This window comes from Diadema antillarum, unplaced genomic scaffold, assembly GCF_040938485.1.
Source record: "Diadema antillarum isolate AM-2024a unplaced genomic scaffold, OU_Dant_1.0 seq00000094_RagTag, whole genome shotgun sequence".
Classification (NCBI taxonomy): Eukaryota; Metazoa; Echinodermata; class Echinoidea; order Diadematoida; family Diadematidae; genus Diadema; species Diadema antillarum.
The window spans coordinates 1,347,088-1,362,778 of NW_027271183.1; the positions used below are offsets into that span (position 1 = coordinate 1,347,088).

Consider the following 15,691-nt stretch of genomic DNA (forward strand, 5'->3'; position numbering starts at 1 on the left):
ACCAGAATGATCCATCAATTAACACTTGGGAAAGCATGGGCATGTTATCATTTTGCATTGGATGTATTGGCAATCTCTTTCTATTGATCATGGCGAATAGCTTTTTTGCTGTCAGGTGGATGTGCTGGCAAGCAGCATTTATAAGGATTACTATGAATAATCATTACATCACAGATGCTTATCCCAGTGAATTTCATAGTCAACATGCCTGTTGGTACGAATGACCTTTTTCCTGCTCATGTGCAAAGTGGAACTACAAACTGGCTTATAATTCTATTGCACATAACATTGATTTCGCTACAACAGAAAAAAAAAACAACTTCAAATGGTACAACACTTTAAATTTGCTGTATAGATATTTCTATACTGAAATCACTAAAAAGAACCCTTACAGCATCCTTTGAAGTAGAGGCACAAACAAGGGACAGGACACGGTTAAAACTACTTTGCATTTAACTATTGATAAGGATGCAATCCAACCCTAGGAAAAATTATGAAGAGGGTATACAGCCTTCATGCTCTCCCCATCAAAATTATACCCTTAGTCATACCAGCCTGATTATAGGCACAACAAGAACTGAGCAACAAGATACAAGATGGTGCACTTAAAGTGCAGTTCCTTAACAATGTTGTCGTTAACTTCAAATCACAGAGTAAATTTGCTCATTATAATCAGACATGATATAGGCCCTAATTCAGAAAGTTAAGAAATTTTAAATTTTCAGTATTTCTACCAAAAACTGATGTTTACAACCATACAGAGGTATAAAGGATGTCATCTCTTCATTAACTCTCCCATTGGTTTGCAGACAAAAGTACCGCCAGAAATCTATATTAGGTGAAAGAGTTAACAGTCAAAACCTCTATAACCTTAAAATACTGTCAAAGGATATAATGAACTAGGATATTACATAACAACCACAAGAACACAACTTATTTTTGTTGATTTCATGTCAGGCAAGAAATTCAATGAAAATATGATGTATACATACATTTCAAAGGGATGCTTGTGAGTGTGACAAGATAACTTTTTCCAATCAATTGTGGATATGAGGTTGCTCCTAAAATCACTCTCTTGTAAAACATGGGGGAACTTTGTCTGATTCTGTGCTATTTTCTATCAAGAACAACTTGGTCATGGTCTGGAACTGTGCTTTAAAATAACAAAAAGTAGTATGGCACAGACCAGTTTTGACAAAAATGGCGATGCTTCAAATTGTCAAACCCCCCATATTCTTAATTTTTAATAACCGTACAATCTCTGCATAATATTGTATCTGGTGAATCCTGCAAATATTGAATATTTCCCAGTATGGAAATTTTCACCATTTTTGCACTATACTGAACTAGAGCAAAAAGCAGGTGATTACTTTTTTTTTTTTTTTTTTTTTCTGGGGGGGGGGGGTGTTTAAATGTATGTACAGACTGAATATTCTTATCCACAAATTGCAAACAAGTACTTTCATGAAAATTGGCTCAGTGTGAAAACATTTAGGGCCTTGAAGTTTCCAATATTACTGTATTATACAGGCGATGAAAGGTTCTAAGGCAGGAAGACATGTGTAGGCCTACTCCTGGGGTCAGAAGTCAGGAAAATGAGGGGGGGGGGGGGGGAGTGCGGAGAGTAGAAAAGAGGGAGGAGGGGTAGACTCCCCTTCGACACAATACCGGGGATTACCGTGTACCTTGCTCCAACCACGTTGGGTGTGGGAACTTTTATGCTGCCCTTTGGCTTAAATTTGTAGGAGAGACATCCATTTTCTGCCACAACTTCTTTTATTTTCCCTGTCTTTGGTGCTCGGAGTCTCAGTTCTGCCAGCAGATCCACTCCATCTGCAAACAAACAGAAAAGTCATGAGGATTATCCAATGGAAGGAATGACAAGAAATATCTAACCTGTTGAGGACGAGTTGATTTTGCAACAACGTACATGCACTTCCCATACACTTCCCATACACACCTACCGATACCCGAGTATCAATACTCTGGACTAGTCTTTATTGAGTTAAATATGTTTGACATGTTTAATGGGTTAATGTACAGAGTGGGTGATTTTAACAATTACAGTTTACAAAGAATATATAATTCATGTTCAATCAGTTTGAGAGAGTGATACTACAAAATTCCTGATATAGAATAAGTGTAATTCTTTTATTTTATGATTCATTATTCCAAAGGTTCTGTATCTAAAAATGAAATCTGGTTCGTTAATCTGAAAATGTACCAACTGCATTGTACTAACAGACCTTCCAAACTAGAAACCTTATTTCACTTTCAGATTAGCATACCTTGGCAATAACGAATCTCTTTTCATTTTTGGATTAACAAAGTTTCAGAATTATGAACCTTATATCATTTTTGGACTAACAAACCTTTGAAATAAAATACCTTTTATATTTCATTTTCAGATTAATAAACCTTCAGAATAACAAATTTTCAGAATAAAAGCCTTATGGAATAACAAACCCCTATTTCAGTTTGGACTAACAAACCTTCACAATATTAAAGGGACTGTACAGTACTGGTTGAGGTGAGGATTCAGGTTTAAAACATTTTTTTGGTGAGATAATGAGAAAACTCTTATGAAATATGAAAGAGCACGTAATTTCAAGAAAGATTCAATATCTAATTGATGACAATTGGCCTTGAAATGGCTGAGATATCAAAAAAAGAGATCCTAATAAAATTGACAGGCCAAGACTTATTAGGATCTCTTTATTTCACCTTTTTTTTTAGATCTCAGTCATTTCAAAACTGATTTTCATCAAATGAACTTTTGATACCCCTTTAAATAGAATTGAAGAGTTTGTTCACAAAAAGCGATAAGTCCATTTTTGAAAATTTTAAAGTACAATCTCTGTCATAAAGTACAAAATAATACCTTTTAAATGATATATTGGTCACTGCATATAGAGGTACATCAATTGTTGAAGTTATGGTCAAAAGAAGCAAAAATTTTCTTATTATTCTCTTTATTTTTCTTGACCTTCAATGGCAAATATATGGACTTATCGGTTTTTGCAAACAACGTCTTCAATTGTATGCTCCTTAACATTCCATAGAGTGGTTTCTAAATATCTCGCAAAACGCTAAAAGCTGAATCCTCACCTCAACTAGAACTGTACAGTCCCTTTAAATGAACCACCACAATACAAACTGTAACCTAAATTACCAGTGCATAGTAATTAAGTATAATTGTATGCCAGAAAAGCAACATGTGTTCTCTATGTATGTACACAATGCATGCATGTGAACAGTTGGATGATTGCACAACTTGATGGGGGTATAATATCAGTTAGGGAACTATACCACTGTATAGAATCCATATATCTAATTTAGCAGGACTTGGGCAAAAATCTGATTTTGGTAAAATTTTGACTTCTACAGGCAATTATTTAATGAGGGTGACAATATGCAAAACTGTGTTTATAAGTGCTCTGCTAACATTCATTAACCTTTTGAAGATGGGCTGATTTTGATATAACACCCATTTCCCATAAACACCTGCCCGAGTATACTCTGGACTAGTATAGAACAAGTTAACTGCACACATTTGAGTTTATATCACTACCGACCAAAGTTGACCAAAATATAAGACATGCATTCATCGTTTTTCCCTACATTCATTACAATGTATGGAATAGAAAATTATTATACTTGATAATCAGTGCCAAAGTCTTGGACAAGATTTACAAATTTCACTGACAGAAGTACTGTAAAACATGATATATTCCCGGCATGAGTTTTTCGCGAATTGGAGCTAACGGCCTTTTTTGCGGCATGAAATGTTCGCGAACTGCCACTGGCATTCAATGCATATAATGTAGACAAGAACTCTTGTGTGCATTTGAATTTCGCGAATCTTGGCGCTCGCGAAATTCGCCAAATTAAATTCCCGCGAACATTCGTTTTATAGTACTGCATGGTCTGCACACACATTTCTGTCACCAGTTTCACCATGTTACGCCATATGCACTATAAGCTTCTTCCACAAGGTATGCAAGGTGAATGTTGTCTTCCATGAGCATGTAATCTTGGTGTGAGAAAGTGTCACACAAGTTTGTCCTTAGATGTTTCCAGAGAAACAACAACCTTCCAGAGAAGTGCTATACAACCTTGAAGAGCAAATCTAATCATGGCTCACTTGGTACAGGGCAGCCAACCTGCCCCTAGAACTTGAACGAAATAAAGAAGGACGACACTGAGGAAAAAACGGCAAGACTGAAAACAGCTGTGTGACTGTCACGCACTGGACTTCAACGCAAAACGAAACATTCTTGACTTGGAAGTCACAACTAGAAAAAAAATATCAATGTGTTCTTTCCCCCTCTGTTGTCTACTACAGGTAACTCAAGCAAGTGATACATACATGTATGAATAGGCCTACATATTTCAAAATATACTCAAAAGACTGAAGAGACTAAGTTTTTCCTCCAAAATATGAGTGACAATGTTTTAATCACCGAATCTGAGGACTAATACAATCATTATAACTGTGCAGATAGGGGCATGTAAGTGCAGTTAGGGAAAGTAAGAAATGAAAAAGAAAAACAAATGAATCATGCAGACATCAAATTTCCTGAAAAAAAAAAGAAAGAAAAAAAAAACATAAATCCAATGAAAAAAAAGAAGTAATAACGAGCAGAATGATGACAAAAAAATCACTAAACAGGTCAAACAAATGTAACGGCATGAAAACACAAAGTATGATACAAAAGCGAGCTCTTTAGTCACATGAAGATTCCATTTAGTCTCAAATATAAAAGTGGACTCAAAGTGATTTGCATCAAGATAAGACAATATAGACAAATAAAACAAAAGCAGCACAAATGGAAGAAAAATAAAATGTTCTAGAGAAACAAAAAGAAGACAACATCTTGCAAACCAGCTGTGAATGATCTCGAAGAGGATGGAGGAAATGGGTAAAGAAAGATGGTGTATATTGGACACTTAGGCGCAAACTAAGGATAAACTGCTAATGGCAAGTTCAAGAGATCTTTAAAGTCAGGAAAACCAGTAAAGACAACCTTGCATTATTCCCTATTCATATTTCTAATGGTATGGTGACTGTCATGTTTGGTGGTGAGTTATCTTCCTTTCGCTTTGAAACAAGTCATCACAAAATTCCCTCCCCTTCTCTCTTTTAATCTTTTCATATTATCTAGCATGAAGATTTCAAATCCTTTTGTCTTTGAAGTTGTCAAACTGTACATTACCCTTCAGACATCTTTAAGAAGAGAAATGGAAAACTTCAATATATTTGATGGTCAAGGTAAGAGCAATGACTGCCCTTTTCAATCAAAAAGTGATGAAGAATATGAAAATCTTGAAGTCATGTGACTGAGGCAGATATCTGAAGGTGCCTATTAGACTCCATGTTAGGTGACATGGCAGCAAGTTTCAACAAGTTGTTGCTTCTGTTTCACATCATCTTTTGAGGCGAGTCTTCCTCTGAGGGGCTAATTTCACAGACCATCCCTTATTGATACCCTCAAAAGGACACCTGTCCCACCCCACTGAGACCACCTCTTTCTCCTCCCCCCTCCACCTTCCTTTGTGACTACCAGAAGAGAAGACAACCAGTCTCACTGTACCAATGCCCTACCAGTGCTAGTGCTCGTGGAATTCTGGGCATTTTATCCCATGTCCACCACACAAAAGGGGTGCGATAACTCTAGGAATTGATTAGAAGTGACATCCTCATCCCAGACTCCTACAGTGTAGAAAATTTGGCGGATACCAGTCGAATAGTAGTCAAATATCCTCTCTCTGCGTCTGCACCTGTGAGATGGCAAAAGGAAGAGTTGAACATCCATCCACTGTGCGTTTTTGGAATGCACAGGAGTGAACCATTAACGAGTGACAAGAACCTTCTCAAACGGATGACATTTTTTGGGGGGTAAATCTCTTTGTGTACATCATCAGAGGCTCTCATGGAGCAAGGTTAGAATAAAGTGCCATGGTACAAGACATCCAGATAACATGCATGCACTGGGAAATCATAGTTTTTGTTGCTAGAGAGTTGTGGGGCAATTTCCCAAAACTGTGACGCACGGCGAATATGGTCACTGGACTCCCACTGCTTGCAGGGAGCTATCCTGCCTTCTTGAATTTAGTCTTTTGACTTCCTTTTCTCAAAAACTCAGAGGGATTCATATATCTATTGGGTCAGTTTCAAGGCCACAAAAATGCTTTCTTTTTCTTTTCATGCTGAGTTATTTAGCTAACCTTGCACATTCTCATTCTAATTACCAAGGATGAACGCAAAAGAGAATTCCAGGAATTTCAGATTTTTTTTTTTTTTTTTGGCTACATGCACAACACAAGTTGATAATCTAAAGGAGGTTGAATAAGACATTGTTTTTTGTTTTGTTTGTTTGTTTTTTTGTGACTTGGTAATTGTAATTTCATTGCTATTTAAAGGGATTGTATAGTTCTGGTTGAGACCTCAGCTCAGGTTTCAAACATTTTTAGTGAGATAATGGTAAACCTCGTATACATGAAAGAGCAAGTAATTTCAAGAGGGATTCAACATTTATTTGATGAAAATTGGTTTAGAAATGGCTACAAGATATCCAGAACAGAGGAATCCTAATAAAAGATGGGACCCCCCCCCCCTTTTATTTCGATTGCTTTGTTTTACTTTGTTTTTGGATATCTCAGCCATTCCTAACCGATTTTCAGTAAAATAAACTTTGAATTTTTCTTAGAATGGTATGCTCTGTACTATATCATAAGTGGTATCTCGGTACCTCGCAAAAAGTTAAGAGCCCAATCTTCATCTCCACCAATACTATACTATCCCTCTAAGCCACAACCACGGCATGATAATCAATGACTGATGAACAATATTCTACTAAATTAACATCTCACTAGGACTTTCAAAATTTTAACATTGAATTTGAAATCAGAATCTGTGTCTGTTGATGCAGCAAATCTGCCGATGAGTCCAAGAAGTCATAGAAAAGATTGTGAGGTGCATTCACATCTACTGTCATATACCATAGTACAGTCAAACCTGCCTATAGTGGCCACCAAAGGGAAACATAAAAAAAAAATGGCCATTGTAGCCAGGGTGGTGCCCATTTTGAACTTTAACATTTGCATTGTATAATAGCATAAAATACCATAGCAAATGCATGAGCAGCCATAATATGGGGATTTTTTTTTTGTATGATTTACTTAATTTCAAATTTTCTTTTAGCTTAGGCCCTACTTCTGTTCTTTTGACAGGACTTGGTAAAATTCAAGCAATAAATAAGCTTAAGAATTCATGGCTGATTTAATGGTTCAACTAACTTCTAGTGGCCCTGTACACCTATACCATATGTAAAAAAAAATGGAACAAACAGAGGGTATGACATCATTCTTAAAAAAGATGGCATAGTATTTGTGGAGATGGGGATTGGGCTTTTAACTTTTTGTGGGATACCAAGAAACAGTACAGTACAAAGCATACCACTCTAAGAGGAATTCAAAGTTTATTTGATTAAAAGATCGGTTTTGGAATGGCTGAGGCATCCAAAAACAAAGTTAAACAAAACAATCATAATAAAAGGTGGGTTCCACCTTTTATTAGGATTCATCAAATAAATGTTGAATTCCTCTTGGAATTACATGCTCTTTCATATTTCATACGAGGTTTCTCATTATCTCAAGAAAAAAATACTAGAAACCTATAGTTATACAAAACCATAATCCCTTTAAGAGCAGAAAACAAAAGCACAGAAACACACCTCTGTCAAAGTTGGTGTGGGGGAGTCATTCTTATCCCATCTGGTTGTAAGTATCAATAACAGACAAGAAGATGAGGCTGTGTGGGTTGACATACACACATCTACAATATACTAAGCTTGGCAGTTTGAGAGTGAGGGTTTATTTCATAGTAAGAGCATCCCTCTATTTTGTCTTCTGGTGAGTGTATAAATCTTCTCGCGGGATCAGTTCCAGTATAACATGAAAACCATGCATCGCATGACGTCTTCTGTGGTTTGCTCAATCAAGAGGTCATTCCTATGTTCAATGTCAAGGCTGTTCTCAAAGAGTAGAGGAGGCTTATTGCACAAAAGAATGTCTGCTGCACGGCTTTGACTTGAGCCTACAGAGGTTGGATGCAAAGGGGGGAGAGGAGTGGGGTTGACTACCATATGTCCCAAAAAAATTATAACGGGACCGTCTGCAATGATAACTTTAAAACCAGTGAATCAATCCAAACATAATTTCAGGGTATGAAAATATAACTCATTGCCCACATCCTACAGAAAACCCCATCCGATTTGTTTCAGTGGTCAAAAAGAAATGAGGAGTTTTGTATAGAGCATGTCAGGAATCCCTTCCCTCCACGTTCTGTCCATTGTGTTCACATATTAAAATGCAGTTCCAAGAGCATCCAAGTGCTAAACTTGGAAGAATCAGGCCCATGACATGCTTTACAATAATCCACATTTCTCTGTGACCACTTAACCAAATTGAATGGGGTTTTCTGTAAAAAATAGAGCTAAGATGTTGTCTTTTATGACCCTGAAGTAGCATTTAAACAGTTAATCATAATGGGAGTTATCAATGCAAAAAGCAAATTGTAAGTTTTGTTTTGTTTTTGTTTTGTTGTTTTGTTTGTTTGTTTGTTTGCTTGGTTTTTTTTTTTTTTTTGGGGGGGGGGGACGGGAGGACATACTGTACAATGTGTAGCCTTTGCAGGAGGTCATGGGTTCAAGTCTTGCACAGCGCACACATATACTGGGACAGGTACAATGGCACACAGAACGGTCATCAATTCCAACTTAAAAGACCAGTAGTTTAAAATATGACTCATTGCAGTTGCACAGCACATTTATGAATTAAAAACACAATCCACAACTACAGTCCCCTGAAAGCCCAAATGGAATTTTGGTTTTAAAACAAGCTGGGCATGATATCTTTAACAATACCCCTAAAAAAATGTTGATCTTTAAAATGGGTAAACTGAAATCAAGATATCTGAAGCAATGTGATAAGAATTACAGGAACTCAAACATGTCGAAGAGAGCATGGCTGTATATGGATTTCATGTGAAGATGTTCAAATCAAGAAATTGGTAGGGCCCAGGCCAGTGATTTGATTATAAAATCTTTTGCCATTTAAGTGTACATATTTTCTGTATTTAATTATAGTCTTTTCCTAATGCACATAATTATACAATGTTAAATGTCATTATAGAAACAGAAGTAAAATGGGGTATTATTTACAAAATGTTTGCTTCTGGTATGATTTATCAACATTTTTTTGTTTTTCGTTTTGTTTTGTTTTGTTTGGTCTGATGATAAAAGCACCGCAATGGTCGGACTCTCAATCAACCGCTTTTTATTTTTTCCTCGGTCTGTGACCTATCATATGGCAAAGCACAACTGAAACTTTTCTGGCAATGGGCAAATTCACCCCTTGTCTATCAAACAGGAAATTCTGCAGTTCGTGAATGGAGGATGAAAACTAGCAGACTGGAGTAGCCAGTGTGGGGCACAGTACTCTGTACTCAGACAGTGACATGGCAGTCTACTAAATGACAGGAATGCTGGAAAGCAAAGGGCTATCAATCCATCTTCACAATTCCTCTCTGATAAAGGGCATCATCATATGTGTAACAAACAGGATGTTGCTCTATTTACTTGAGTTTAGACAAGTTTATGACTACACAACATAAACCATCAGGGCTCGACATTGTCTGTTTTTTTCTCTGGCAGCCTGTTTGGGCCACTAAAATCCTTGAATCTGAAATCTAGGTGGCCCAAGAAAGAAATGGAGTGGCCCACAAGAAAAAACAAACATAAAAATTCATCTTGAAGTTTAGCTGCCCAATCAGGCCACCAAATGGTAGCTTCTCTTAAATTTGATGGCCCAACATCAATTTTAGTGGCCCTGGGCCATCTGGCCACCACTTCTGTTATGCCCTGACCATACATGTATACCACAGATTATATAGCATCTTCCTCTTATGCTACACATCTTTTCAGAATGATAATTCTCATTAGATTACCATAGTAAATATCAATAATCATTATTTGATAGTAAACAATCAAATCAATTATCAAATACAGTGGACTCCCATTTTATAACCAAGTCCTCGGGACTGGCGGTTTTCTTTCGTTATATCGAAATGTCGTTATAACCGAACAAATAAACAATGAAAATAAATAAAGTGGGATAATGTTATGGCCCGAATTTTTACTTCGTTATAACCGGATTTTCATTATAACCATGTTTGTTTTAACGGGAGTACACTGTAGCCTATTTAATAATACTGATTCCAAGTGTTACATCAAATTACGTTATCATGGGATATATTGTTTCCATACCCTCAGTGCTCGATATTACTATCAGCAGTGGCATGGTTGCCTGGGGCCACTAGAAATTGATATCGGGCCACCAAACTTCCATAAAGATTATCTCCTTGGGGCTGATGGGGCAACTAAATAAAGATTAAAAATTGGTTGTTATGTTTCCTTTCATTTTGGGAAAAAATATCAGGGGACTGAAAATACAAAATGAAATGAAATGAAGGACAAATGGCTTTGAATGCACAAAAGAGAGGAAAGGGAAAAGGGAGAATGAAAAACACATGGTGAGAGATGAGATGAATTGCAGCAATGTGTTGAGGAGAGACCTGGGAGCTCGATCAATCAAAATAAACATTTCTGGCCCGGAAAATGAAAGGGCAAGGGCATTTGACAATAATGAGGGTGTGTTCAACATTTGAGGTAGCAGAAATCTCTTATGAACACTTCTAATGTTAACCATTTCTTTTTTCTGAAAGAGAACATCAGATTTGTATGAGTAGTACTGGTAGTCAACCACCAGTCCAAACTTTTACACTGTTCTGATCAGTGTTTTAACCTAACTTAGAAATACATAATCAAATAAATATGCAATTTCATTACTGCTTACTCTATATAGTCTACTGAGGTAGATGAACAAAGTGATTATGTATTTGTACATATATATATATATATATATATATATATATATATATATATACATATATATATATTTCCAAAATGTTCTGCAAGGGACATACTGGTACTCCAAGACATAAATTTCCAAACACTGAAAATGCACGATGTAAATAGAGGCATTGTATGGACTTCATTAGAAGCATGTGTTGCTCCATACGTAAGAGAAAACCACAACCACACCTCATAATCTGCCTCCAATTAATTCATTCAAAATTAGATTTAGGGCATATCATATGAAAATATACTGATAAACCCTATGTTTCTTCAATTGTTACAAGCAGATATCATATAACAGGATAGCTGGAGCACATGATATAAGAATGTGAAGAGACATCACTAATTTGAATGTTTCACAATATAAAAAACAGCACATATATATGCTTCAAAGTGCATCATTGACTTGCCTATTCATTTTTGCTGGATAAGTCACTCAATCTGGAGGACAGGTGCCTGATTGTTTGGGAAATATTCCTATCCCAATTTTCTTTAAGAATAAGAACAGGAATATGAATGACCACATATCACAGCCCACTAAAAACATGGCATGATGAAATAAGAATCTTATATTATATTGCTGACTATATTTTTTCTGGTCCTGTCTTTTGAAAGAATTATTTTTCTCCATACGGATATCTCCAAAGTTTAATAAAGAGAAATTCATGTCTTCTTCTTTGACACAGAAAGTCAATAGAGTTCAGCTACCATGTGAGTTGATCATGTGATCAAAAGTGGTACAAGTACTTTTGTTTGCCTTTCTGTAGGACCTACTCACTTTTGTGATTGTGTAATATTGCACACAATTTTCAGTGATCATTCAAACCACTTCTATGTCATTGTCATGGAGAAGTTTATTCTCCTCTCACCTGTCAAATTCCAGATATCAAATTTCAGTGCCTGTGGGTTGATGCTTTATTTTTACATGTCTGATTTCACTATTCATCATGTTTCATAAAGTTGGGTTAAAAAAAAATCTGTCTGTACTTGAGCCCTGTGTATTTGAGCGCTGTACATTTCTTTGTTTCAGCTACAAAGTTTCAAAAGCCTCTCAATTCCTAGATATAAAACAGCTGGGCCTTATAATAGCAGTTTGAGACAATTTGAAGGTTCCTCTTTCAAATAGATGAAACTGAATAATTTCTTTTTCACTTTTCATGCAGAGTTAAATGAATGTACTAGTAACCAGTTTCATCTAATATTCCCTTTTACAAGATACGCAGCAAAATTCAGAGGGGGGGGGGGGGTGCTAGAAAAGAAAACAATTTCAGAGCACAAAATTACAAAGGGCTTGAGTGGTTAAGCATTCTAGTTCCCTGCTTACCAAACATTATCTACTCCCAGAATATAAGACACATCTGCACCACATTAATACTCCTGCCATATGACCTAGATTACATCAACCATCATGAGAGTGCAATTGTGAGAGAAGTTGATACCCGAGACAATTCTCGGAGAGGAGTTGACATGTACGAGAGAAGCCAACAAAATAGAGAGCATCGGGAATATAACGAAGTGAATAAAAAGCAGTCGCTTGAGACGGCGATATAGAGACCAAGAAAACACTCAGCTCCCCCACCTGCTCCACAGCCACGTCTACCACGGCCTAAACAAGACTCAATTTACGTCCTGCGGTAAATTATTTTCACAAATCAGACAAGCTACGAGTGTTGCTTACCCTGCAATTCTGCAGCCGCCCGCTCTCCGCGCCTCTGCCCCTCAAATTCGGCCGAGCTAGCGGCTTGCGACGACCCACTATGTAGAGTTCCGCTCTTGATTCCAAATATTGCAAGCAAAAATATAACAATCGTTCTTACTTCCATGGTTTTAAAGTTTCGGCCTACATTTGCAAGTGTTCAGATCATGTCGTCTTCGTGCGCGGTATTTATCGGATAAGCCAAAGTATGTTCCAGGGAGTCCTTATTGAAACTTCCGAAGGGTATCAATCTTCAGCCGCTTTCCCCTTCTTGTCGTTTGGCAGGTTTGACAGAGTGACCACAGGTGCACCTTATACCCGGGTCGATTGGTGCATAGCCAATGACGAAATAAGAGTACAGACGAAGTTTACTGACAATCCAGACCTGAAAATTTTCATTTCTCATAGCGGGCAAAGGCGATCACGCACACACGCTTGCACCAGTTGGTATCAAACATCACGGTCAGTGCGACTACTGAGAATTAAGTGCGTTGTACTTGAAGGAGCCACATCTTTTGGATGCAATTCCCCGAAGTTGCGAAAGAAATTTTCTGGAAGCTTTGATGACGTAAAAGTTAAGTTCCTTCCAATGGCTGGTCCGTTAGCTCGATGCAAAGTCACGATCAAAGCGATGAAGATCGAATGCGTTTCAACAAAGCCAATCCTCTCGAACACACGTCACAAATCTTTCAAGGACGTGCTAACTTCAGTCTTTACTTGATACATGTATTCCAGCTCGTTTTAATTTTGTCTTATTCATAGCTGCATAAATGACATGAATCTCCTGATTTGTGTTTTTCCTTTTGCTTCGTGTTCTTTCCCATCTTCTTCTTCTTCTGGTTCTTCCCCATCACAGTCCTCTTTCTTCCCCTTCGTCTCCATTTCTTCCTTCTTCTTTCTTCCCTTCGATCCTTTTTTCCATTTCTCTTTCAGATTTTGTTTTCCTCTTTCTGATATTATGGTAAAAATATCATATGAAATCCCGCTCCTTCTTTTTTTTTTCTTTGACTTTAGTGGGGTCACTTCCCCGAATCAGTACACATGTACGCAAAACGAATGTAGTTTGCTGTTGTTGGTACCGCTGCCGTTGTTGTTGTTGTTGTTGTTGTTGTTGTTGTTTTTGTTTGTTTTTTGTTCTTTTCCTTTTTTTGGCGGTGGTGGTGATGGTGTTGTGGATATAATGACCTACAGTTTTCGGGAGTATGAAGGTTTTTCTAACAGGTGAGTGCAGTTGATCAGAAAGTGACGTTGATGCTGTACATATATTAGTTATTATCAAGGCTTATACTTTTCGACGAACTATATGGGATAATAGAATCGTAGAAAGGGACAACAGTGTAATCACGTGAGATTTGGTCACAATATGTGTAACAATATCTAATCATGATGAATTTCGGTGATGATCGGATGTCTGTGCATGTGACTGCGGCATTGAGGTCTCGAAGGCAGTGCATGGTTGCAATGTGAACATGCATGTACATTGTAGCAAAGCTTTAAAGCGGGTAGTCATCACGCAAAAAATAGCGTGATATTCATAAATACAGTGAATTACACATTTCCCTCTGCTTTGACATCTTTTTATATGTGATTTTCTTGATTTAGTCTCTCCTTCTTTGTCCTTTGGGAGAAGCTGTACGTGTTGTTGGTTTGCGATGACAGTGGAAAAAAGTTCAAGATGCTGGGCATGAAAATGACGAAGTCGCGGCAGCGTGGATACATGTATATAGAGACATTAAAGGGTGTGTACAGTTCTGGTCGAGGTGAAGATTTAGCTTTTAACGTTTTGCGAGATATTCAGAAACCACTCTATGAGCAATGATGAGATGTCAAAGAGCATGCAGTTCTAAGTAGTCCAAGAGTATTAGTTTTAACCTGGACATTTTTGGTAACAAGCTGATTTTTTCAGGATAAGTCCAGAAAAATGTCTAGAATAACATACTAAAAGTTCTCATAAATCCTCTTTGAGCGTTTTCCGCAATCAAAGATGGCGTCCAAAATGGCCGCCATTTTCAGAAATTCTTATAACTTTTCAACCAGAGAACCCAAATACAAAATTTAACTGTCTAAATATATGTTTTGAAGCATGAAGAACTCAATAACATACATTTTAAGAGATGTTGGTGCATGCAAGTACCGAAATCCAAGATGGCGTCCAAAATGGCCATCATTTTCTGAAATTCTTATAACTTTTCAGCCAGGTAGCCTAAATACAAAATTTGAATGTCTAGATATATGTTTTGAAGGATGAAGAACTCAATAAAATACATATTAAGAGTTGTTGAAGCACACAAGTACCGTAATCCAAGATGGCGTCCAAAATGGCCGCCATTTCTTGATTTTTTTTTTTGTTTCATAATTTTGCCAGTAGATTTCAACTGTACACACCTGGAATGTCGAAATATACGTTTTGAGTCATAGGGAATCAAATATAACACTTATTCAGAGATTTTGAAACACAAATAAAGCACTTTTGCACTTTCAAAAATGGTGTCCAAAATGGCTGCCATTTCCTGTTTTTCCATAACCCTGCAACTAGGTGACCGCGATATGCACTTAAATGTATAAATATAAATTTTGAGACATAAGGAACCCAACGAAATACTTATTCAGAGATCATGAAGCACGTACATTGTAAGTACAAATAAAACCACGTGAGTTCTTCGCGAAAACCAAATGTTGCCCAAAATGGCCGCCGTTTGTTTATCAAAAATTGCTGTTTTTAGCCTGTTTCAAGAGACAAAGAAATTCAACATAATGTTCGAGATTCAACAACTCAGAAGGTCCAGTGGAATCTTTCCCTTAAAATGTGCACAAAACGGGTATAGGTTGGGTTGGATGCATTCCCCCCCCCCCTCCCCCCCCCCCCCCCGTCCTTGGGGAAGGTGGTGGCCTGTACAATCATTATTTTCCAAATATTCAACCTGAAGTATTTGCACTTTGTCATTGAATTACAATCATAAAAATGCTAAACGTCCCTCGCTCGGCCCCTTTCCATAGACTTTGTACACTTTTGAGA

General features: G+C 37.2%; 1 protein-coding gene across 1 annotated transcript in view; it reads right to left on the reverse strand.

Moving 5' to 3' along the window:
• LOC139726652 (collagen alpha-1(XI) chain-like) overlaps positions 1–12,925 on the reverse strand; it is a 31,795-nt gene extending 18,870 nt beyond the window's left edge. The window contains exons 1-2 of the mRNA XM_071637640.1: positions 12,658–12,925; positions 1,686–1,833 (exon numbers count right to left, since the gene is read on the reverse strand). Of these exons, the coding sequence (XP_071493741.1) occupies positions 1,686–1,833; positions 12,658–12,802 (293 nt within the window). The 5' untranslated portion in view covers positions 12,803–12,925. The remainder of the gene's footprint in view (positions 1–1,685; positions 1,834–12,657) is intronic.
• Between the last annotated feature and the right edge of the window lie 2,766 nt (positions 12,926–15,691).